General features: G+C 47.2%; 1 protein-coding gene and 1 long non-coding RNA gene across 5 annotated transcripts in view; one reads left to right on the top strand and one right to left on the bottom strand.

The window, feature by feature from the left end:
• Positions 1 to 22,280, bottom strand: part of LOC149122590 (uncharacterized) — a 128,700-nt gene extending 106,420 nt beyond the window's left edge. For 3 of the 4 annotated variants that reach the window (XR_016218965.1, XR_016218967.1, XR_016218968.1), the window contains exons 1-2: positions 21,862 to 22,280; positions 21,296 to 21,526 (exon numbers count right to left, since the gene is read on the bottom strand). This is a non-coding gene — a long non-coding RNA (uncharacterized LOC149122590). Of the gene's footprint in view, positions 1 to 17,383; positions 17,542 to 21,295; positions 21,527 to 21,861 lie in introns of those variants that run through there. The other variant, XR_016218969.1, reaches the window with a different exon arrangement.
• PGBD5 (piggyBac transposable element derived 5) overlaps positions 20,475 to 25,563 on the top strand; it is a 95,930-nt gene continuing 90,841 nt past the window's right edge. Inside the window, exon 1 of the mRNA XM_051820694.3 lies at positions 20,475 to 21,218. Within this exon, the coding sequence (XP_051676654.1) occupies positions 20,879 to 21,218 (340 nt within the window). The 5' untranslated portion in view covers positions 20,475 to 20,878. The remainder of the gene's footprint in view (positions 21,219 to 25,563) is intronic.

The raw sequence follows: 25,563 nt of genomic DNA, 5'->3' as shown, positions 1-25,563 counted from the left end.
TGAAACTATTCTGAAAAACAAGCCGTTTCATCCTGTGGCCTCATGTCAAGAGGAAGGACAGCACTGCTTATGTTATTTTGAACCACTGGTGTCCAGGGGTTGATAAGATGCTCTTCCAGGTTTCCACTGAGGTGGAGATAATCCCCCAGCATGAGATTTTAGAGAGCTCTCTCAACTTCTTTTCCATTATCTCTTCCAAGCGCTCTCCCCTTGCAGGGGTCATAGCTTTGCCTGGGCATTACTGCCTCTTCAGAACGTTGTAAAACCAGCCACAACATTGGATGCAATCCTACATTAAAGAACTGGTTCTAGTCCTCACTGCTCCACTTCTCAGCTAGCAACCAGTTAACGTGCCCGAGAAAGCAGCAGAAGATGGCCCAAGTGCTTGGGCCCCTGTCACCCACATGGGAGACTAGGATGGAGTTCCTGGTTCCTGGCTTCAGCCTGGCCCAGCCCTGGCTGCTGCAGCCATTTGGGGAGTGAACCAGTGAATGGAAGATCTGTCTCTTTCTCTCCGTGTGTCACTCTGCCTTTTGAACAAATAAAATAAATCTTAAAAAAAAAAAAAACAGCTACAAATTGCAAGGTGAATTTTTTCTAGAACCATATTTTATTTACAGAAAAGCTGTTTTTTTATGTCTTCTCAATGAAAGCAACCTGAACCAGGTTTGGGAATGTTTTCCATGTAAACTAAAATCTTTGTATGAGAAATATGTCCATCCTACAAAAAATGCATTTTAATTTTTTAAAAAAGATTTGTTTACTTAATTGAATAGTAAAGTTACAGAGAGGGAATAAAGGAGGGAGTTGGGGAGGAGGCAGGGAGAGATGGAGAGAGAGAGATCTTCCATCTGCAGGTTTGCTCCCCAAATGGCCATAAAGTCCAGGACTGTGCTGGGCTAAAGTCAGAAGCCAGGAGCATTTCCCAGGTCTCCCACGTGAGTAGCAGGGATTCAAGTACTTGGATCATCTTCCACTGCTTCCCCAGGCACATTAGCAGGGAGATGGATTGGAAGTGGAACAGCTGGGACTAGAGCCCACACTCATGTGGGATGGTTGTGTTGCAGGCTGCAGCTTAACTTGCTATGCTACAACACTGGCCCCAAAAGTTGAGTAAAGCTGCTGCCTGCTGTGTCGGCATCCCATATGAGCACCAGTTCAAGTCCTGCCTGCTCCACTTCCCATCCAGCTCTCTGCTATGGCCGGGGTAGAAGATGGCCCAGGTCCTTGGGCCCCTGCACCCACGTGGGAGACCTGGAAGAAGCTCCTGGTTCCTGGCTTCAGAGCAGATCAGCTCTGGCCATTGTGGCCATTTGGGGAGTGAGCCAGTGGATGGTTCACTCTCTCTCTATCTCTGCCTCTGCCTTTCTGTAACTCTGCCTTTCAAATAATAAAAATAAATAAATCTTTTTTAAAAAATAAGGATCTACTGTGGAACCAATATTTGGAGTATTCCTGTGTGTTGGCCCTGCTGGAAGAGGCACTTTATTTCCACCTTTTAAAAAAATCACTATAGCATATTGACTTTAATAATAGTGATGATAATAATTAAGAAGACAGTTTTAGGCCATTTGTCAAAAACAGTTCCCAAGAAAATCAATCAATTACCCATCTTTGGAATCAAAAAGGTAATAATATTTAAAACATTTTTTTCAGAGACATAAAGATGTCTGCCTAATTAAGGACATTCCCCTAGTTGTGCAGCATCACACCTTTCATATCTGAATAATTGTTCCTGGCACCAGGAATCAGACTCATGGAATCCATTGGGCATTCCATTAAAAGAGAACACTGCATGTGGCAGATATTCCTGTAAGCGCTGACAACATGGCAGGATGCTGGCTGCAAAGCCCGCCCCCTTGATGACTTAAGGTATCCAAGTATCTTCCTAACCAGTCATTAACTCAGTGGCAGTGTGCTATGGTCTGCATGTGTCCCCCTGAATTTCTTTATTGAACATTTAATCCCCAATGCTACAGTGTTGATAGGTGGGATTCCAGCTGGCCTCTTAATAGTTACAGGCCCTTGGGAAGGTTGTGTGATTTCTCAACAAGACTTAGGGCACAGCTTAACATACTCACTCCATGAACTGCAGTGAGTATATGAGACAGTTACGGTCAGGTGCTCAACAGCCTTCACTTGAGTCACTCTTCATAGTAGCTATTGATATTGTGGTTATTGTCACTCATAATAGGGAATGCAGGGGGCCGGCATTGTGGCATAGCAGGTTAAGCCTCTGCATGGGATGCTGGCATCCAATATGGGCATTGGTTTTAGACCTGCATGCTCCACTTCAGATCCAGCTCTCAGGTGTTGCACCTGAGAAAGAAGCAGAGGCTGGCCCAAGTACTCGGGCTCCTGCACCCACATGGGAGACCTGGAAGAAGCTCCTGGCTCCTGGCTTTGGCTGGCCCAGGCCTGGCCATTGCGGCCATTAGGGGAGTGAACTAGAGACTGGAAGATCTCTCTATTTATCTATCTCTCCTCTTCTCTCTATAACTCTGCCTTTCAAATACATAAAAAATAAATCTTTTAAAAATATAGAACTCAGAATATGAATCATATTATTACTCATAATGTGGAATGAAAGCCAATTCTCTATCCATGATTAGCTTGTTTTAGAATGAATTCTGTTCTGTGAAAAATGGTTCCACCAGTTGCCAGGGGGTTTCTTCAGAATCCCTTTCTGAAGTTTCAGGATCCTCCCTGGAGAAAAGTTTCCATAGGAGACAAATGGTGAAATGTTCTCTCTTCAAGGGAAGTGCAGGGATGGTTACTTTTGGTCATTAATAGTGCCTTGGACATAGAAGATACTCAGTAAAAGCCATTTGTTAGATATATTATGGATTCTGAATGAAGACTTTTATATCTAAAAAAAAAGCACACTGAGTTCAATAATATGTAATTAACCTCATCTCTGTTCAATGGAGCCAACAGCTTAATTAGGTTTGGACAACTGAGTAGAGCATGATTAAAAACAAACACCAACGAGATGCCCAAGCACTCATTTCCCCTTCCTGTTAATTTTCTAGTAGAACAAAAGAAAATCTCTGGGTAGGTTTCTGTTGCCACTGAACAGAAGGTGGCCAAATCACCAATTAGGAAGTTTTGGGCTTTGTTTTGATTATGGATGTATAGAATTATATGAAAGCACTGCTTCATCCCAAAGGATATTTCACTGTAAGGCTGGAAATATCAGTTTACCTACTAAGGTGTACAAAAATGTAATTTTAGCTTTTAAAATAAACTTCAGGGGCCTGAGCTATGGCACAGCATACTAAGTTGCACCTGCGACACTGGCATCCCATATCAGCACAAGTCTGAGTCCCACCTGCTCAGCTTCCAGCTCCCTGCTAATGCACCTGGAAAAGCAGTAGAAGATGGTCCAAGCACTTGAGTCTCTGCACCCACATGGGAGATCTGAATAGAGTTCTAGGGTCCTGGTTTTGGCCTCGCCCAGCTCTGGGCCATTGTGTCCATTTGAGGAATGAACCAGCAGATGGAATATCTCTCTCTCTCTCTCTCTCCCTTTCCCTCTCCCTCTCCCTCTCTCTCTTTTTCTGTGTGTGTGTGTATGTGTGTGTGTGGTGTAACTCTGCCTTTCAGATAAATAAAATAAATCTTATCTGAAAGGCAGAGTTACACACAGGCAGAGAGAGAGAGAGAGAGAGAGAAAGAGAATCTTCCATCCGCTGGTTTACTCCCCAGATGGATGCAATGGTCGGAGCTGGGCTGATCCGATCAGAAATCAGGAGCCAGGAGCTTCTTCTGAGGCTCTCACATGGGTTCAGGGATCCAAGGACTTGGGCCATCTTCCACTGCTTTCCCAGGTCATAGCAGAGAGCTGGATCAGAAGTGGAGCGGCCGGGACTCAAACTAGCACCCATATGGGATGCCGGCACTTCAGGTGGTAGCTTTACCTGCTGTGTCACAGTGCTGGCCCCAATAATCTTTTAAAAAATAAAATAATCTCTAAATTTTTATTTTAAATGTAATTTTACCTGTTAAAGGCTAAATTGGATTCCCCTCAAATTCAGTTTTTGAAGCCCTAACTCCCAGTGTCTCAGAATATGACTGCATTGGGACGTAGGAGATTCATAAACAGCCCTCCTTTACCTTAAGTTTCTATTTCAGTCTGGCGGTTTTGAGTGGTGCTTGTGGGTCAGGGCAGGAGCTCACAACCCCATAAAACCAGTTCACTGTTCAGCTGTCTATGGTGCTAGCTACAGAATTAGCAGTCTCGGTACAAAATGAAGATATGGAACTCTTTGTTCAAAAGTAATGAAAAAAGTACTGTTAACAGAACTAAAATATTACTCTTTCCTTTCTTCCATGATCTCTCACTCAACTTATCAAGATATGTTGGGATTTTTTAAAGATTCATTTACTTATTGAAGGACAGAATAAGAGAGTGAGAGCGAGAGCGAGGCTGATCTATCCATCTGCTGGTTCTGTGCCTAAATGCCTTCAACAACCAGGGTTGGGAAAGGCCAAAGCTAGGAACCAGGAACTCTATGCAGGTCTCCCACAAAGTAACAGGAATCCAAGTACTTGGGCCACCATGCACTGTCTCCAGGTACATTTACAGGAAGTTGAGTGGGAAGTTTGAAGTAGGCAGGACTCAAACCAGAAACTTCGTTATGGGATGTGAGTTTCCCGAATGGTGGCTTAACTTGTTGTACTATAATACCTACTCCTATAATGTTTTTATTTGCTATTTAAAGTAATTTTATATAAAAATACAAATTATTAATATGAATTTGACTGTTCACCTTTATATTGTGCAATGCCATTTTTTAATATTTCATACATGGATGCACTATAACTACACAATTCAGTTTTGCAGCTGGGACTGCCTATATGCTTTTTGTTCTTATCAGAATAGTGGAAACCCTGCACAAAACTACCTGAACACATTCTAACACTCACAAATTCTACTAACTCTCCTACTGCTGGCCGATGATGAGTAAAACTGGAAGGATGAGGAACCTCTCTCCTGTCTGTCCCTTTTCCTTTTGTGTTCCCATTGTCAGCATAAGTGGTTGGCTTACACAGGGAGGTACCATAGTCCCTTCTTAACCACAGTGTATACAGTCTAAGACTCCCAGTGGATGCCACAAATTGTAGACTAACAACAATAACTAATAATCACATCAACAATGATAACAGCCTACTGCTAGGGTTTCGGTATGGTTTGAGTGTCCTCCAAGGCTTCCTGTGTTAGCATTTAACTCCCATTGTGAGGTAGTAGGGCAGTAGAAACTTAATTCAACAATAGTGTTTAGAGGTGAGACCTTCGCTATGATTAGGAAGTCAGTAGGGGGGAGCCCTCATGCTGGACCTAGTACGAGAGAGGCTGGACAGACAGACACATAGACATGTAAGCAACCTGTCTCTTGCCATGGACTTATCTGTGCCAATTCAGAACCCAGCCACAAGAAAGCCATCACCTGATAAAGTCTCTAGACCTTGCACCGCTACAACAATGAGCCAAAATAAACCTCTTTTCTTTATATAAAGTATCCGGCCTCAGGTATTTCATTATAATAGTGAAAAGTGAACTAATATGCTAGGATAAAATTTATGTGAATGTGATATCTCTCTCCCTCTCTCTCTCTCTCTCTCCAAAATATTTTTCCTGTAGATCTTAGCAACCTCAGCATATGACTTTTTCTTGTCTTTCTTTGTTTAAATTAAATCATGAACTTTTCACTTAAAGGAAGCACTTTATAATAGCTTCTCTTTGATACATTTGATCTGGCAGCATCACTGCTCTTGAATTTGGGGGCTATAATTAAGTGTAATTCAGACTACTTGAACACAGACATTGCCATACAGTGACTGGCAAACTTATAGCCAAGATGGCTACTAAGTGACTAACAGGTAAAGACACTGAACAGAGAGATGAGTCACTCCTGGGCAGGAAGAAGCGGGAATGGAAGGGTGAAACCTTTGTGGTAGAAAAGCATTTTACTCAGGATGTTTCATGAATGATTCTTCACTAGCAAGATCTTATAAAATAGCTCAAGGTTGGCCATTCAATCCAGGGGGCTGGATCATTTTGTGAATTTCTGCACAAACCTACCCTCTTCAACAGCTCAGCGGGGTAGACCTGCACCTTTAGATACATACACATACACATATTAAATTTATTTATATATTTATGGACATATATCTTTATATCTAAATTTGTTATTTTATTTATGGATATTAAATATAAATATTATTAAAAACCCTGATTTCTGGGGCCAGCTCTGTGGCGCAGTGGGTTAAAGCCCTGGCCTAAAGCGCTGGCATCCCATGTGGGCGCTGGTTCTGGTCCCAGCTGCTCCTCTTCCGATGGAGCTATGGCCTGGGAAAGCAGTGGAAGATGGCCCAAGTCCTTGGGCCCCTGCACCCATGTGGGAGACCCGGAGGAAGTTCTTGGCTCCTGGCTTTGGATCAGACCAGCTCCGGCTGTTGCGGCCATCTGGGGAGTGGACCAGCGGATGGAAGACCTCTCTCTCTGTCTCTACCTCTCTTTGTAATTCTTTCAAATAAATAAAATATAAAAACACTGATTTTGCCCCTTACTTTGGCAAGATGGAACACATAGTATTACAGACACATGGCAGGGCAGGTGTCAGGTCACAGTAAGCTAAGCTGCTGCTTGGGATGTCCACATTTCATATTGGAATCTCTGGTTTGAGTCCTGGCTACTTCGAGCTTTTTTTTTTTTTTTTTAAGATTTTATTTATTTATTTTAGAGGCAGAGTTACATATAGTGAGAGGGGGAGAGGGAGAGAAAGGTCTTCCATCCACTGCCTTACTCCCCTGTTGGCCGCAAAAGCCAGAACTGAGCTGATCTGAAGCCAGGAGCCAGGAGCCAGGAGCCTCCTCTGGGTCACCCACATGGGTGCAGGGGCCCAAGCACTTGGGCCCTCTTCTACTGAGCCACAGTGCCGGCCCTATACTTCAAGCTTTTAATCCAGCCTCTTACTAATGGAGCTTGGGAGGCAGTGAATCATGGCTCAAGTACCTGGGTCCCTGCTTACCCACACAGGAGACCTGAATAGAACTCATGGCTCCTGGCTTGGCCTAGTCTTCTCTGGCTGTTGCATGCATTTGGGCAGTGAATCAGCAGATGGAAAATCTCTCTTTGTCTCACCCTTTCTCTCTGTCACTCTGCCTTTCAAATACATGAACAAATCTTAAGGAACAAAGAAAACCCCACCATAGCATTTTCCCCAACTCTGCAATTTCAATGTAACATTTTCTCGGGTCTTTGACTTCATTCAGTCTAGTAGCCCAGATTCTCAGTAAATGACCCAATTGATACATTCAAACTGCAGAATTATAGCAAGTGGGATAACATGTTGATCCATCTTGGGAGTTTCTTATTTCATTAATTTGAGAAGCAGAGAAACAGACAGGCAGACAGAGATCTCCCATGTACTAATTCAATGTCCAAATGCCCACAATGGCTGGGGCTGGGCCAGGCCAAAGCTGGGAATCAGTATCTCAGTTAAGTTTCCCATGCGGGTGGCAACTATCTGAGTTATCACCAGATGCCTCCCAGGGTGTACATTAGCAGGAAAATGAATAGGGAGTGAAGCCAAGACTTGAACCCAGGTACTCTGATGGGGGATGCAGGTGTCCCAAGCAGTATCTTAACCACTACACCAACACCTGGCTCGCATTCTAGTGATATAATAACTGGTAATCATTATTGGTCCAGAAATATTTCTCATGGTTCCTCTTTTTTAAAAAATATTTTATTTATTTATTTGATAGGTATAAGTGCCGACAGTGAGAGGGAGAGACAGAGAGAAAGGTCTTCCATCTGCTGGTTCACCCCCAAAACAGCCTCAATGGCTGGAGCCAGATAGATCCAGAGCCAGAAGCCAGGAGCTTCTTCCGGGTCTCCCACATGGGTGCAGGGGCCCAAGGGCCTGGGCCATCTTCTACTGCTTTCCCAGGCCACAGCAGAGAGCTGGATCAGAAGTAGAGCAGCTGGGACTAGAACTGGTGCGCATATGGGATGCCAGTGCCTCAGTCAGAGAATTAACCTACTGTGCCACAGTGCCAGCCCTCTTGTGGTTCCTCTTAACATCCCTTCATTCCTCCTTCTGTGTCCGAGTAAATACTATGCTGTTTCAGATTTCTGAAAGAAATCTGGATGACATAGTAAACTGTGTATGACCCCTGCAGCTTAATTTGTCCCTGAACAACAGTGAATACTGATGGTTTGAAGAATGGATTATTTCCTGGGCAGAGCAAAGAGCTGAGACAGAACATGTGAGGTGTCCTTTCCACCCTGGGTATAAATAATTAAAGTCAGCAGTCTCCCCTCGTGCACAGCTCCTGTGGTTTAGGTACTGTGGATTGTCCCTAGATGGGACTGGAGTGGGAAGCAGGTGACAGCCAGAAAAGTACAGCATGAGACCAGTCTGGAATTAGAATGCCTGAGGTTTTTTGTTGTTGTTGTTGTTGTTGTGTTTTTTTTTTTTTTTTTTTTTTTTTTTTTTTTTTTTTTTTTTGACAGGCAGAGTGGACAGAGAGAGAGACAGAGAGAAAGGTCTTCCTTTGCCTTTGGTTCACCCTCCAATGGCCGCTGCAGCAGCGCTGTGGCTGGCGCACCGTGCTGATCCGATGGCAGGAGCCAGGAGCCAGGTGCTTTTCCTGGTCTCCCATGGGGTGCAGGGCCCAAGCACTTGGGCCATCCTCCACTGCACTCCCTGGCCCCAGCAGAGAGCTGGCTGGAAGAGGGGCAACCGGGACAGAATCTGGCACCCCGACCGGGACTAGAACCTGGTGTGCTGGTGCCACAAGGCGGAGGATTAGCCTGGTGAGCCACAGTGCCGACCTCCATAAGTTTTGTCATCCACAAAATGGGGCTCCTGAGAACACTAATCTCACTGGGTCTGCTGTGAGGATTCAATTAGATACTCCACGTACACCATTCAGCACAGTTCCTAAAACACATAAAAGCTGGCTATCACTTTTATGGGAACTTGATTTTTAAGTCTTTTATAAAGAACTAAAAGGAGTTTATAAAATATAACCAGGCATTTGGAATGTTACAAGAAAGAGATATCTGTGTTGATTTATTAGAATGAAGTAGAAAATTCATTCTGTTTAAGTTGAAAATTTTCTAATCTTAGTAGTTAGCAATTCTGCTTTTGCAATTAGACTGAACATTAGAGACCAGTGCTTTTTTCTGATGGGAGAATTGCTCTTTATAACCAAGGGCATTATTAATTCCAACATTAATGCTTATAAAAAATGATCATACAGGAAGACAGAGAAGCGGTCAGAGGTTGCATGAAATTGGATGAAATCTGGTGAGTGTTTCTTCTTAGGGTTCTCTTCTCTTTCCCTTACAGTGAGGGTACACATGGCATTCTACCTAGGTGATGGCTCGAGTTTGCTACATGGTTCTTGTTGGCATATGGCTGTTCACCAACAAGCTTGTCAAAAATATCCTTTATCATTCCCACAGTAAGAAACCTGAAGGGCAGATGTTGCTTCAATACTAAGTCTGCAATAATTTCTCAATTCAGTAATTTAGGTAGAATTTGACCCTGAAGCTCCAAGTTATATCTTAAATTACATCTGTACTAACTACAGGTTTATGAATTCAGGAATGTTGACAAGGGCTCCTAGCTATCAGGCAGCATCTCTCCCTGCTTCTTCTATACTTACATATTTATTTTTGACTTATTTATTTTATTTATTTGAAAGGCAGAGTGATAAAGAGGAGGAGAAAGAAGGGGGGGAAAAAGAGAGAGAGATCTTCTATCCACTAGTTCAACCCCTCAAATGGCCACAATAGCCAGGTGTGGGGCAGGCCAAAGCCAGGAGCCTGGAATTCCATCCAGGTCTCCCATGTGGATGGCAGGGGCCAAACACCTCCACTGCCTTCCCAGGTGCATTAGAAGGGTGCTAGACTGGAAGCAGAACAGCTAGGACTGGAAAAGCAGCCGGGACTGGAACTGACACTGTCATATGGGATGCCAGTATCACAGGCAGTATCTTAACTCACCGTGGCACAACACTGGCCCCCTGATCCCTGGCTCTTAGAATACCGGAGATTCTGCCACTAAGCACTTGCTTCATTTGTAGGAAACACCAATCTCCTCCTGCAGTTTCTGCTGTAAGGGAAAAAGAACTTCAGGAGTAGTTGCTGACCAGATCCCTTCCTTTTGTCGGGGAACGAGTGGAGTGGGGGTTGAGAGTTTGAAGAGGAAAGCTGTCTCCAAGGGTGCTGGAGAAGACATACATGACAAACCCAGCAAACCCAGAGTCAGTACTGCCTCTCTAAATGATCCCATTACCTGAAAATGTGAAAATCTCACTTCTAATATGTATTTTTTCTTCATTCTAAACATCTCCTAGTGCTCACTTGTTGAAAAAAATTGATTTCAAACCCTACAGGAGAAGGTAGGTTGAAGCATTAATCAGGGTTGTTTGTGCTGCTCTGCAGGAGTCCGGCTGCCCTGAATTACTTCATGGACACATTAATTACCTAAGCAACTCAGGAGAGGAAAAAATATTCCTAGGACAGGAATCCTTTTTTAATATTCTTGAATCCTTTCCCAGAATTCTCACTTGCCTCCATCACAGCAAAGATTCCAGGTCCATTATTCTTATCACTCTCTCCCCACATCAGATGCATGTGTCAAAATCCCACTTTGGCAAAACCCACACTCCTGTCAGCACTGCTCTGCTCCTGGCAATTGAATGTAGTGGGAGAAAAACACAACCATGATGGCACACTTCACATTAAATGCTTTTTTATAAAAAATTGTTTTATTTATTTGAAAGGAAGAATGACAAAGAGACAGAGGGAGAGACAGAGAGAGAGAAGAGGTCTTGCATCTGCTGTTTCACTCCCCAATTGATTGCAACCATCAGTGCCGGAGCAGGCCAAAGCTAGGCGCCTAGAACTTCATTCTGGTCTCCCATGTGGGTGGCAGAGGTCCAAACACTTGGGCCATCATCCACTGCCTTCCCAGCTGCATTACCAGGAGCTGGATCAGAACCAGAGCAGCTAGGACTCAAAATGGCACTCCGATATGGGGTCAGTGTTGCAAGAAGTGGCTTAACCCATTGTACCACAATGCAGGCCCCTCACATTAAGTTAAATTCACAAATCCAAATATATTTCTGTAGTCAGCCAAGTCTCCCACACCCCTATTATGACTGTTCCACACCATCTTTCTTCACAGTCTTAGACCAGTGCTCATTAGCTGTGAATGTAACTTTTTTTTTAAGATTTATTTATTTGAAAGGCAGAGTGACAGAAAGAAAAATAGGGAGAGGGAGAGAGGAGTGAGCAAGAGAGAGAATCTTCTATCTGCTGATTCATTCTCCAAATTCCTGCAAGAGTCAGAGCTGAATCAGGCCAAAGCCAGGAGTCTAGAACTCTATCTTGATCTCCCATGTGGGTGGGCAGGGACCCATTGCCTTCCGAGGCACATTAGCAGGAAGCTGGATCAGAAGCAGAGTAGCTGGGACTCAAACTTGCACTGTTGTATGGGATACCAGCATTACAATTCATCACCTTAACTCAGTGCACCACGATGCCTACCTGTTGAACCACCTGGACACCTGTAAAACACACCAATGCCTGGTCTTATCTTCAGAGAATCTGATTTAGTTGGGGTGGATATGAGTGTGCTTTTGAAACTCTCTAGGCAATTCTAACGTACCGTCAGTGTTGGAAGTAGGACACTTTGTCCACCTTCCCTAGGTACAGCTGATGACCTTGCTTCCAACTTCACAGAAAACATTGAATCGCTACATCTATGAACGTGCCTGCATGGGGTCTTTACTCCACTCCCTTCTGAGAGAAGACCAAACCTTCCACTCCACATTCAAGCAATGGTTCACCCATCCCATGAGTCCCAGGTTAACAAGACAGGTTAACAAGAGAAAAGCTCAACAGATATACTTAATCAAAGTTTCAGGTGACACAGAGGAGAAATTCCGCAAGGCCTGTCCAAATTCTCGGCTCTCTATGCGGCATTTGTTTCTCCCAAGTGTGGATGTGGCTCTCTCTGGAGTAAGGATCTTAAGATCCACCACCAGACAAGTAACTCAAGAGAATTCCTTTATGGCCAACTCTTATACAGAAAGGTTTTATGTCTGTTTTTTGGGGATAGGGGTTCTGGTTTCTATGACCAGGCTTGGGGTACAAGGGGGAACAGGAAAAAGAAAGGCAGGAGAATCTGCAGCCTGGATCTGGTGCTGGAACTCTGGGTTCATGTCTTCAGATGCATTAAAATCAAATGTCCTAAACTACGCTCTAGTTCTTCCTTTCTAATCCTGCTGCTCTTGTTGTAGATCAGGCAAAAAACTGTGGTATCAGTCTCAACTCATCTCTTCCTCACTGCCCACGTTCAATGTCTTCACAAAAGCTGTGGATTCTGCCCTCAAGATATATTCTGATCTGACCAGTTCTCACCATATCCATCGCCGCCAGTGTGGTCCCAAACACCCACTTCTATGGGCTGGATTGAGGCAATTGTATCTGCTCTTGCTGATTCTGCTTTTCTTTGCTTCCCTCTATTTTCCATTAAGAGACTAAACTGAGGCCCTTCAAATTCAAGTCAGGGGGCTAGCTTGTGGTGCAACAGGTTAAGCCACTGCCTGCAAAGCTGCCATCCTATGTCAAAGTGCCAGTTTGAGTCCAGCTGCTCTGCTTCTGATCCAGCTCTCTGCTAATGTGCCAGAGAAGGCAATGGAAGATGGCCTCTTCTGCGCATGTGGGAGTTCCAGCCTCCTGGCTTCTGCCTGGCCCAGCCTTGGCCTTTACAGCCAATTGGAGGGTGAATCAGCCGATGGAAGATTTTCTCTCTCTCCCCTCTCTCTCTTTCTCTCCCCGGCCCCCTGTAACTCTGCCTTTTAAATAAATAAAATAAATATTTTATAAAAACAAAAATAAATTCAAATCGGATCTCACTTCTCTAGAGCGCTAAGCTCTGCAGTGCTTGGTCATTTCCAACAAAATAAAATTCAAAGTCTTACAAAATTGAACACCCAACTTCCAGGGCAAGTATTTAACCTGGCAATCACGACAAATGCTTCCCACACTGGAGTGCCTCTGTTAAGTACCTGGTTCTAGCACCTGATTCCAACTTCCTGTTAATGCAAACTGTGGGAGGCAGAGGTGATAGCTCAAGTGATTGGGTGTTGCCACGCATGTGGGAGACCTGCATTGAATTCCTGGCTCCCTGGTCCAGCCCTGGTAGTTGTAGGCATTCAGGGAGTGATCCGATGGATGGGCACTCTCTCATTCTCTCTCTCCCTCTCTGACTCTCAAATAAAATAAATAACACTCAAATCAAATTCTTCTCCAATTTCATCTGTAATTTTTCTCTCAGCCTCCCCAGCTTTAGCTTCATTGGCCTCCTTGGCGTTTATCAGGAACAGTGTGCTTCTGCCTGGGGCTATGGCACTTACTCCCTTTTCCTGGAATGCACGTGACTTGTTCCTTGCTCTGGTGTGGGGACAGTTTGTCCCTAGGGCTTCGTGTGTTTAAGGCTTGGTCCTCAGGGTGGTGATGTTTGGAGGCAGTGAGACCTCAGTGGAAGGTTTCCATGTTATTTGGAACATGCCTCCTATATCAGTGCTCAAGGGAGACTGTTACAAAAAGAACAAACCTGGCCATACCCCAGCCTCTTTGGCTTCCTGGTTGGTGATTGTGATCTCTTGCTCCTGCACTTGCTAGTACCAGGATGCCATCCACTATGAAGTTCCCATCAGAGAAAAGTTGATACCAGCATCACACACTTAAACCTCCAGAACTGTGAGTTAAATAAACCTCTTTGCTATAGCTATGCAGCTTCAAGTATTTCATTATAGTAATGGAGAACTGACTAATGTACTCTCCTAATCCATTTAAGATCTGATCAAATGCTACCCTAGCAGATTAAATTTCTCCCAACCAATTTATATAAACACACACATACAAATGCACACACACAACAATTACCACCATCACAATCACCATCAATCTCTGTCCCTCTATTTTTTAGCTCTTATCAATAACTGACATATAGGGGCCGGCGCTGTGGCATAGTGGGTAAAGCCGCTACCTGCAGTGTCGGTTCCAGTCTGGCTGCTCCACTTATGATCCAGCTCTTTTCTATGGCCTGAGAAAGCAGTAGAAGATGGCTCAAGTCCTTGGGCCCCTGCACCTGCATGGCAGACCTGGAAGAAGCTCCTGGCTCCTGGCTTCAGATTGGTCCAGCTCCAGATGTTGCGGCCACTTGGGGAGTGAACCAGCAGATGGAAGACTTTTCTCTTTCTCTCTTTCTCTCTCTCTCTCTGCCTCTGCCTCTCTGTAACTCTGCCTTTCAAATAAATAAATAAATCTTTAAAAAATAACTGACATATATACACTAATTGGTTTATTTATTTATTTATTTTGTTCTCTTCTCTCCCTATGCAGTAGAATGTAAGTGTGATGAAAGGAATCATTTCCATTCTTCTTTGATTTATTCCCAGTGCCTAGAAGAGGACCTGACATGTAATAAGTACTCAATATATATTTGATGAATTAGTGATTAAACGAATGAATCAATTAATGGCAAAGTCATAGCATCCCAATCACAAGAGGGATTTTTCCAGAGACTTTTCCTTAGTTTTGCCATTTTCCTTCTCTCTGCCTCTCTGTGCTGGGTCCTAGACAACTTCGCCATTTAAAAGCATGTGGGAAGGTTGGGTCCTCAGGTTCCTGAGTCAGACACAACTCCAAATGCCACCCTGTGTTCTGCAGATTTACCTCCAACCTCCTCCCTCACATGCTGGCCATGGTTTAGCAGCTACATTCTTTTTCTTCCTCTAGAACTTCTCCTTGGCTCTAGCCTCTGTCCTTTATGGCAAGAAGGCAGTGTGGGGAGAAGTAGCAGTTGGACTGACCTTACCTCTGCCCTCTCTATTCACAGTGACAGACACACAGCCTTCCCAAGCCTCATCTGTCCTGTGCAGCCAGGACATTCTCTGCCAACTTAGAATCTTTGTTCTCTTCTTTTTCCTGCAGCAGCCTGGCCATTTACAAAACCAAGTATCAAAAAAGTACCCACAGGAAACAACATACTGTATTTGACTGATTCTAAGATGCCCCATCCCCTTTGTGTACATTTCACATCTCCAACATTAAGAATCATCTTACAGCAGGTGTAAGTCCCTAAGCAGTAACCATAGCCTGAGCCCAGGCCAACTCAATTGCTATTCCTAGAGTGTGCCTGGCTTCATACACCCTTCAGCATGTCAGGCCACAGGCCTTCTAAGACCTGTTTGAATGGGGCCAGTGCTGTGGCATAGTGGATAAAGCCATCGCCTGCAGTGCCAGCATCCCATTGGGGCACCGGTTCAAGTCCTAGCTGCTCCACTTCCGATCCAGCTCTCTGCTATGGCCCGGGAAAGCAGTGGAAGATGGCCCAAAGTCCTTGGGCCCCTGCACCCATGTGGGAGACCTGGAAGAAGCTCTTGGCTCCTGCATACAGATTGGTACAGCTCCAGCTGTTGAGGCCATCTGGGGAGTGAACCAGCGGATAGAAGACCTTTCTTTCTCTCTCTGTTTCTGCCTCTCTGTAACTGCCTTTCAAATAAATAAATAAATTAATTAATTTAAAAAAAAACACTGGATACGATAAAACAAAATAAGCAAAATATCAGCATCAAACCAGGTGACAGATTTAGCCATGCCCTGCCTGTGAGGCTGGGGCATGCTCCTTGGCGTTTTGGTTTGGTTTTCTTCTCCTGCTGCCAGCAGTCTGGATGTTGGGGGGAACAATTCTATAAGAAATGCAGTGGGGTGGGTGTTGTGGCACAACGGGTTCAGTTGCCACTGAGACACCTGTATCCTCTATCAGAGGGCCTGGTTCGAGTCTTGGTTACTCAACAGTTCTGATGCAACTTACTGCTAACGTGCTTGGGAGGCAGCAGATGATGGTCTGATTCCCAAGTTCCTGTCACCCATGTGGAGGACCCTGATGGAGTTCCTGGCTCAAGGCTTGGGCCTGGCCTAGCCCTGGCCATTACAGGCATTTGGGGTGAACCAGCAGATGGAAGATCTCTCTCTCCCTCTGTCTCCCCCTGCCCATTACTGCCTTTTAAATACATAATATATAAATCTTTTTGAAAAAAGTAGCATCACACAGGCTCTGAGTGGCTCAGAGGAGCACATTGTGGAAAAAAACCTGGGAATCGACAACTCTTGAGTTAGAAAGTACGTAAGGCAGCTGGGGTTGTGGTGGAGTGGGCAGAGCCATTGCTGTGATGCCAGCATCCCATAGGGGCACAAGCTCATCTCCTGGCTGTTCCACTTCTGGCCCAGTTCCCTGCTAACTGACTGGGAAAAGCAGAGGAAGATGACCCAAGTGTTTGGGCCCTTGCACCCATGTGGGAGACCTGAATGAAGCTCTTGGCCCCTGGCTTCACCCTGGCTGAGTGCAGGTCATTGTGGCCATCTGGAGAGTGAACCAGTAGCTGGAAGGTACCTCTCTCTCTCTTTCATTCTCTCTCTCTGAAACTCTTGACTTTCAAATAAATAAAATTTTTTTAAAAACAGAAAGCAAATAAGGACAGCAAGAGTATTGTTTTCTCTTTCTTTCTCTCTCTCTCTCTCTCTCTCTCTTTTTAAGAGGCAGAAATTCAGAGTGAGAGAGAGACAGAGAGAGCTCCTATCCACTTGTTCACTCTTCAAATACCGGTAATGGTTTGGTCTTTGGGCTAGGACCCAAGACAAGAGCTGGGAAGATAATCCAGGTCTCCCACATGGGTGGCAGGAACCCAGTGACTGGAGTCATCTCCACGACCTTCCGGGAGCCATAGCCTGGTATTAAACCCCAATACTGCAATGTGAGGCATGGGTGTCTTAATAGGCATTTTAATCACTAGGATAAATGCCTGACCTATTTTTTCCCTCTTCTGATAGTGAGATTCTGAAATTTGGAAAAATTGAACCAGTTGCTTTAGTTGTTATCTATATTTATGCATTAAAGTGATACATGACAATTACCTATCCAAATAATTATCAAAGAGCTTTTAAAATAAACTCAAATAAAAATCAAAAGTGAATTTGTATCATAGTTTTCCCTGACATCCTTTTCTCTCTCAGTCATACACAAAACAATTGTGCACTATCACATGTAAGGAGGTTTAGAATCAATGAAAAATAGCTCCAGTTGGAGAAAAACACAATGGTTGGCTTAACAAAACCTAAGGAATCTACTACACAAGTGGATTGCTTTTACCACCTGGTGCTCTTGGGAAAACCATAACCAAAAGCTCAATATTAGTCTAAAATTAATTATATTTCAAAGTTAAATTATTTGGAAGATGTTTTCAAATGACTTACAGTTAAATATTTCAGTGTGATATTGATCCTGTAATTACCATCACAAATAACATTACCAATAGAAGTTAATGATGTAGAATCACAATGGTAGCATCAAGCAGGAGAAATCCAGGAGATGAGAAATGTCTTTGTTTCCCAGTAGTTTTGTATCCTCTCCACTCCTCTCTTCACAGTGAGATGTGCTCACCTGTCTTCGAAGGTTAGAATATTTTTACTTTTCTTGTTTGGACACATTTGGTTAACATGCAAACACTTGACTCTGAGCTGAAACAGTCATTTAATTTTTATTTGACAAGCTTTAGGGTAATAATTTGACCTCTCAATCTGTTTCTTTGGTGGCCAATTAACAACCCCCTTCCCAATGTTGTATGCTGGATGAACTGCAAGCACTTTTAAGCTTAGGAAGCAGGATACAGGGTTTCCTTGGAATTATCACCATACAAATGCAAATTAGGGGCAAAGCAAGACTCTGTCCATCTTTGTAATTGTTACTGCTTTGTACTAAGCTTCCAATAAGTAGCAAAACAACCCACTGGGGTTTTTTTTCTCTTTTGTTTTTAAAGATTTATTTATTTATTTGAAAGTCAGAATTATGGGCAGGGGGGACAGAGAGAGCGAGAGAAAGAGAGAGAGAGAGAGAGAGAGAGAGAGAGATCTTCCATCCATTGGTTCACTCCTCAGATGGCTATAATGTCTGGGGCTGGGTCATGCTGAAGCCAGAAGCAGGAGCTTCTAGCTCTCCCATGTGGTTAGCCAGGCCATTAGCAGGGAGTGGTATTGGAAGTAGAGCAGCCAGGACATGAACCAGCACCCACACGGGATGTTGGTGTTGCAGGCAGTAGCTTTACCTGCTATGCCACAACCCTGGCCCTAATCTGCTGTTTTTAAAACACACGCCTTAGCTGCAGACTTTTTCCTTGGCTCACTGAAGAAGAGAAGAAACTGTTTTCTATGAATTTTTACCCCTCTGGGTCCCACTTAATTATGATTTTTTTTAAAAATTTATTTTTTTTGAAAGGTAGAGCAAGAGAGCAGGGAGAGAGAGAAAGAGAATGAATCTTTCATCCACTAGTTCATTCTCCAAATGGCCACTACAGCTAAGGCTGAAGTCAGGAGGCCAGAACTCTATCAGGGTCTCCTACATGGGTGGCAGGGGCCCAAGAAATTAGGCCATCATTTGCTACTTCCAAAGTGCATCAGCAGGAAGCTGGATCAGAAACAGAGGAGCCAGGACTCAAATGGGCACTCCAATAATGGGATGCTGGCATTGCAAGTGGTGGCTTGACCTGCTGTGCCACAACATTTACCCATTTATTCAAGTATTTTCTTGGATAACGTGAAATCTTGCAGGAGTCTTACAAAATGTTTTATTTATTTTTTGGAAGTCAGCATTTCAGAGAGAAAGGGAGAGACACAAAGGGAGAGATCTTCCATCCACTGGCCCATTCCCCAGATGGCTGTAACAGCCAGCGCTGGGCCAAGACGAAGACAGGAGCCAAGACGTTCATCCTGGTCTCCAGCTGGATCAGAAGTGGAGCAGCCTGGACAGGAACCAGTGCCCATCTGGGATGCTGGTGTCGCAGGTGGCAGCTTTACCTGCTACAGCACAACACTGGCCCCAAAGTCTTACAAATTTTTTAATTGCAGAATTTGAACTTGAGCTAGAGTCTCAGCTTGCTCCTTGTATCTTCATCCCATGCTTCGGCATGACCCTTCCAGGGAAGTCTGACCAACTGTGCTCTCTTTGAAATCTTTGGTCTGGTTAACACCACATAGAGACATGCTGGAAACCAGCCCTTTTCTGTGGCACTGCTCTTGCAAGGGAGTGGAAATCCTTTGTAAACACTTGATCATGTATCAGCCAGCCGATCCATATAGCAAGCAATGTTAGGTGAATCCTTTCCTTTTTATATATTGTGTTAGTGGTCATCACAAACTGATGCCTGTACAGAGCCTCTGGTTTGGGTGGAGGACACACAGGGGCTGGGGAAGGAAGGAGGCTGACTCAGGAGGTAGAACTGACCTCACTAATGGCCTCATCTCCATCCTTTATGTGCGCTCAGAAATAGCACGTCTTTCTGTTTTGTGTAATTATTATTTAGTTACTCCCAGTAGGATTTGTAAGCCCTTTACATCTCCGTGGATTTATTTTATTTCTGAGTGAAAGTGATTTGACGATCCACTTACCATTAATGTGACTTATTGCACGGTTTGTGTGCGAGGGATGGCGGGGAGGGGGCTCGTAGAAGGGGCATTCAGGAAGACAAGACAGTCTGAATATATGATCGCCATCCCCAGGAAGACGGCTGCACACCCTTGCCCCAGGAAAACGGGCAGATGCAGCCTTCCCGTTCTATTGTTTATCGGAGCACTGGTGACGGGGTCACATTTTCAAAGATGAGTGTGTCAAATGCATGTGCGTAGCAGAGGTTAAAAGACAGAGTCGGGTACTCAGGATTTTGGAAGTAATGAATATTTTGAGTCCAAAAGGTATCGAACGGCAAAGATGATGAGGAATGACTATCCACCTAACTCCACTGCCGTCACCCTAAAATTGCAGGAACACTGAAGCAAGGCTGAGTTAGCATCGGACCCCAGAAATGGGCAGGCGAGACGAGGCTCCTCGTTAGGGTGAGGTTCCAGCCCTGTGTGTTTCGCGGTGACCTACGACTCGCAGCAGCCGCCGCCGCAGCCGCCGCCGCCGCCGCGGCGAGTGTCGACCCCTCGGGGCCGGCCGCCTACCTGGAGCGTTTCCGCAGCGCCTGGTTCAGAACCACTGGGGCGAACAGCTCCCTGGAGCCGGGCGCGGACTGCGAAACCCGACCGCGAGCCGGGGGCTCGGCGCCGCGTCCTCAGTCTCCCGCGAGCGGGAAAGCTCGCTGGGCCGCCACCCTCCGCGGGGACAGCAGCGGGGCCTGCGGGAGGCCGCCCGCGGCGGTGCATCCCGGCCTGAGAGGACTGGTCCGAGCCACTGGCCCGCAGTCTTCCTCCTCGGCTCCCGCCCCGGCCGCTCGCCGAGCCCCGCCCGGCTAAGGGGGCGGGGGCATCCCCGGCGCAAGGCCCGCCCCGCTCTCCCTGACCGCGCCCGGGCTGGGCTTCCCATTGGCCGGCAGGCTGAAGGTGCGAGGAGGCGGGGCCCGGCGCCGGCAGCTCGCGCCCGGGAAGGTCGGCCGCGGTGCGCCGGGTGCCGCGGGGAGGGCGCACGGGGACGCGGCGGGCCGGGCGGCGGCGAGCGACTGAGACACGGCAGCGGCGCCGGCGTCTGGTGTCGCCTGCAGCCCCTGCCTTCCCGGCGCGCAGCTCGCCTCCTGCCGCGGCCGCAACCTGCGGCGCCCGAGCTCCGAGGGCGCATCCCCGGGCGCTGGGCCCGAGGCGGCCAAGACGGCGGGCCGGCCGGGCACGGGGCGGCGGACGCTGTGCTGCGGGCTGCGCTGGTGGGGGGCGGCGGGCCGCGGCGCGGGCCCGGGGCCCGGCGCGTGCGGCTGGGAGGCGCTGTGGGGAGCGGGCGCTCGGGCGGCGGCTGGGGCCATGGCCGAGGGCGGCGGGGGCGCGCGGAGGAAGGCGCCGGCGCTGCTCGAGGCCGCCCGCGCGCGCTACGAGAGCCTGCACATCTCGGACGATGTGTTCGGCGAGTCAGGCCCGGACAGCGGCGGGAACCCCTTCTACAGCACCTCGGCCGCCTCGCGCTCCTCCTCGGCCGCCTCCTCGGACGACGAGCGCGAGCGCCCGGGCCTCCCGGGGACTCCAGCCGGCCCGCCGCCGCCGCCCGGCGCCCAGGACGCGCAGGATCCTGAGGAGGACGAGGCCGGCGCGGGCTGGAGCACCGCGCTGCGGGACCGCCCGCCCCCGCGCTTCGAGGACACCGGCGGTAAGGGGCGGCTGGCGGGCAGGGGTGTGGGGGCGCGGCGCGCGGATCCTGGCCTGGGAGAGTGCCGGAGCACGTACCTTGCAGATGCCCCGTGGGCGGTTTCGTCAGTGGCAGCTGTGCGTTCCAGGAAACAAATGAGGTTGCGGGAGCAGGGGATTTGAAGTGCGAGATCCCTACACTCCTGGGGGGCTCCAGATTCCTCTTGGGTGGGGGCTCTGGCAGGCGCTCTGGCCGAGGACGCGGGCGTCCAGGGACTGTCTTCACTGGATGGGCGTGTCCCAGCGTTCTACCCCGGAAACCGGTCACACCTGTAGGGGTCGGACCTCCGGAATGGGTTCAAGTTGGACTTTCCTAGGATTATTGACCAGTAATGAGGCGTGATGGGGTTGGGGAGGGCGGGGGTCGTTCGGCTCTGAGGGCCGCAGAGCTGTCGTCACCCAGGGGGTGCCAGGGGTGAGGCAGGTAGTGATTGGAGCCAGACCCAGGGAGTGGTTTAATCGGTTTAGTTTTCGCTTTAATCTGAGAAACTTTCCCTGTCCGCGCCCCTGGGAATCTTGTTGAGAACGGAGACTGAAGGGACCGGTTCAGCAGCGTTCAGGTGCCTGGTGCCTCTAGTAGGCGCGCTCAGGTGTGTTCCGCTTACCATTGCCGTGGACAAGCTGGGGGCGCCTGGAGAAGGTGGCCGGAGGGCTGGCCGCTCCGCCTGCTGTAGTTCTTCTGACTGCTTGCTTTCGCGGGAGTTGGGTTTTAAACTATCACCACGTAGCCTGCAGAAGCTCAGCGACCTTGCCCTTCGGAGAACCAGCCTCCCTTCCTGCTGCTCTTCCTCGTTGCACCACCCACCAGCCAGGATCCTAAACGCCATGTTCATCTGCACCAGTGTGCGCAGCCCGTGTTGATGAGGGCCAGGGAGTGGCTACCCTGGACACCATGCGGCTTTTCTTGTGGCTTTTTCTGGTTCTTGTTCACCGAGTCGGGAACATGGTGTATAGGAGGGCAGGCCCAAGGAACCTCTGGCAGGTGCCTGCAGCCTGCCAGGAGGCTGGTAGGGTTGGCCTGCCCCTCTCTGAAAGGAGTGGGCTGCAAATCCCTGGCAGGTTGCAGGGTGGAGGAGCTGCGCTCCAGCTGGGCTTGCAAGGTCCGGGCTCCCTGTGCAGTGTTTTGGGGCTGGAATTAAGAGTTTGAGAATTTTCAGAATCACTCAGCACAGTAATTTTATACGGCCCTGCATTTTCCAGGCTGTCATTAAGGTCTTCCTGCTGTGGACAGCTGTTTTCTGTATCGGCTCTTTAAGAATTGTACCATCGCGGAGTCCTGGGTAGACAGACTTGTGCTGTGAGCATCTGTGATCCAGTTTGCAGCTTGGAACAGCTGAGATACAAATCCACCTGGGAGATTGCAGCAAGTCTGTATCCCAGGCCAAAATAAAGAATTGTGCCAGGTTAGGCCTAGTTATGGCCCGAGTGTGCTGGTGTGAGAAGGCTGAGCACACTGTGATAGATTTTAAAGCAATCTTGTATTTCTTAGTAGCTTGTAAATGGGAACAATTCTGCAGCAGTCATTTAATCTAGCCACTGCAGCACTTACGCTCATGTAGCGCAGTATCGTGTGTCATTTGGCATTAGGTTCAAATTCTGCCTCCTGAAGATGCCCGTGAAGTCCCCACCTGGACCTAAAAATTACAGCCAAGCCCCTTAACCAAAGACATTAGTAGGTGGTTGTTGGCATTTAGACTGGCTTTGTTTTCCGTTTTTGTGTGACATCTTTAAAACCCTTTTAAATCCACATCTAATTTAGAATTTCCTCTCTGCAACACCCTCCCCCAGAGGGAAATTGGAGGTGGAGATTGGGGAGATGAGACTGGTGTCTTGTTAAGCTTGAGGTCAGATTTTCCTGAAACAATGGAATATGATTTATGGAAGCTGAAAATAGATGTAGGAATATACAGGGGTAGTCAGAGAAGGTCCTTACACTTAGCGGTGTGGAGAGAGATGGATCTGTTTATTAAGAGGGCAGGAGCACAGCCCAGCCACTATGAGAGGTATAGCCTGCTGGATTTACGAAGTGTATCTAAGACACTCTCAAAAGCGTGTGTTCCTCACTTGCAAGGAATGTAGCCTGGAGCTCTCTCTCCGGTCTTTGTCCCCCAGTTTGTTAAGGAGTGAGTGGGGTGGGGTTGGGAGAAGAGCAAGCAGGTGACACATCCGTCTGTAATCAGGCTTCATAATAGGAACTTTGTCACCGAAATTGTTGTCACTGCTGTCACTGTCACTGTCAACAAGGAAAGCCCAGAATTCTAGATTCACAAGGCTTTCTGCCTTGCTCCCATTGTAAAAACAGGTGTGCATACAGGTAAGTCAAGGTGTGTCATATGTGAGCGCACAGATGTGGAAATGTGTAACTGTACTGTGTATGAATGTGTTTTGCTCACGCTAGTTTGCACCGTGTAGGGTTCCTTCTATCAGAAAGAGGTTACAACTGCTGCTTCTGAGCCTTCTGATGCTCTAGAAACCTTTTCTGGGAGTCCCTGTACCCGAGGGAGGTAGACACCAAGACCACTGTACATGTGGCCCCTGCAGTGGGGGTGCTCACAGTAAGGAGATGCCTGGTATCCAGCTGAGAGGAGGAGGCAGCAGAGCTAGATCTGGGGCCAACCCTAACAGCAGCATTTCTGTAGCTGAGGATACCAACCAGTCTTCAAGCTGTTCTAGTCCGCCCAGCCCCTTCCTTCTGTTTTCAGCATAGTTAGTGTCCTGGTGTAGGCTGTTGGGATTGCAGCCAGCAATTACAGGTGGAGAGGGTCCTCTCGCCACACCTTGTCTTCTGTCACCTCTGCCAGATTCTGGCTATGATTTCAGGTGTGGAATCCCTGCAAGATGCTTTAAATGTAAACACTGCTTGCAGGGCTGCCGACGGGCTCTTCACCCCTGCCAGGATGGAGGGTCAGTCTGGGAGCTGCACTGCTCCCTGGGAGCTCAGGGCCCAGGACCCTCTCTTACTGGGCCTTGGCAGCAGATGTCCCTGAAACAGTCCCCTCAAGCTGTCAGCCTTGCCTGCTCACTGCACAAATAACCAACACAGCATGCGAGCTCACTCTCTGGAAACAACATGAAATTCAGGCCCGTCTGCCCTTTGGTTTTTTTAATTCCAAGCAGTCCTGTGATCTGTTCCCTCTGAAGAGGCAAAGGAACAGGCAGATTCACACATGCTACAGGGTCCCGGTCTGTTTGGCTTTGTCGGGTCCTTTGTCGTTGGGGACTGGGATCTGAGCCATTGGCTCTTTCTGTTAGAGGCTGGACTTCATCAAAGAGGTTTTCTCTGCCCATGGACAGCAGCCCTCTCATCACTCACTAGGGAGGCATGACCTTGGGAAGGGGGAGAGACACATATGGCCTTGACAATTAATGAATCTTATCTTCACAGTTTGTCCTTGGTTTATTTGGTTTAAAGCCTTTTTGACTAGCAAGTAACAAGAGAGAATTTTTTTTCCTCTGAAAATCAGATTTAAACCAAGACTGTCTGCTTTGAAGCTGTTTGTGAGCTCAGATATCTGGATCTGTCTCTATAATGTTCTGGGAAGACGCTTGCTCCACCTTTAGTGCTACCTCCGATTCTGCAACTGCAGGAGGAACTTCGAACCTTGGTGGACTACAAGAGAAACTTTGGGCAACACTCCCTAAGAAATCCAGTGCCAGACTACCATGTGCCCTCATGCCATGGCCTCACCGTTGGGCTCCTTTCCCGGTGTCTGTCTGTGTGCTAGGTGAACCAGGCACCTGGAGAGAACCAGTAGTTCTCTTTGTAGCTTGCTTTGTCATGCATTATCACACTTACTCTTCACGAGCACACTGGCAGAACAATTGCCATGTCTGCTTTAAGGAGAATACATGTGTGTCTATGAGCCACTGTCTGATGGGGGTGAGGTTACCTGGTTAAGTAATCACTATCCAACTATTCAGACTTGATTATTTGGGAAAAGTAAAACTTTTTTTTTACTAGAACTTTTTTTTTTTAATAACTATTTTACTTATTTATTTGAGAGGTAGAGTTACAGACAGAGGGAGCGAGAGACAGAGATGGGTCTTCTGTCTGCTGGTTCACTCTCCAAATGGCCGCAATAGCTGGAGTTGAGCCGATCCAGAGCCAGGAGCTTATTCCAGGTCTTCCATGTGAGTGCAGGGGCCCAAGCATTTGGGCCATCTGCTGCTGCTTTCCCAGACCATTAGCAGGGAGCTGGATGGAAAGAGGAGCAGCTGGGACTAGGACTGCCACCCACTAGAACATTTTTGAGTCAAAATATAAATATTTTGAGACAAATGTTGATTATAGTACATGGGATTGCATT

The sequence above is a fragment of the Oryctolagus cuniculus genome, chromosome 13, assembly GCF_051225735.1.
Source record: "Oryctolagus cuniculus isolate XC-2025 breed Fujian yellow rabbit chromosome 13, ASM5122573v1, whole genome shotgun sequence".
In the NCBI taxonomy this organism is placed as follows: Eukaryota; Metazoa; Chordata; class Mammalia; order Lagomorpha; family Leporidae; genus Oryctolagus; species Oryctolagus cuniculus.
Note: the sequence above shows the minus strand (reverse complement) of the source record. Positions and strands in the feature narration are given on the sequence as shown.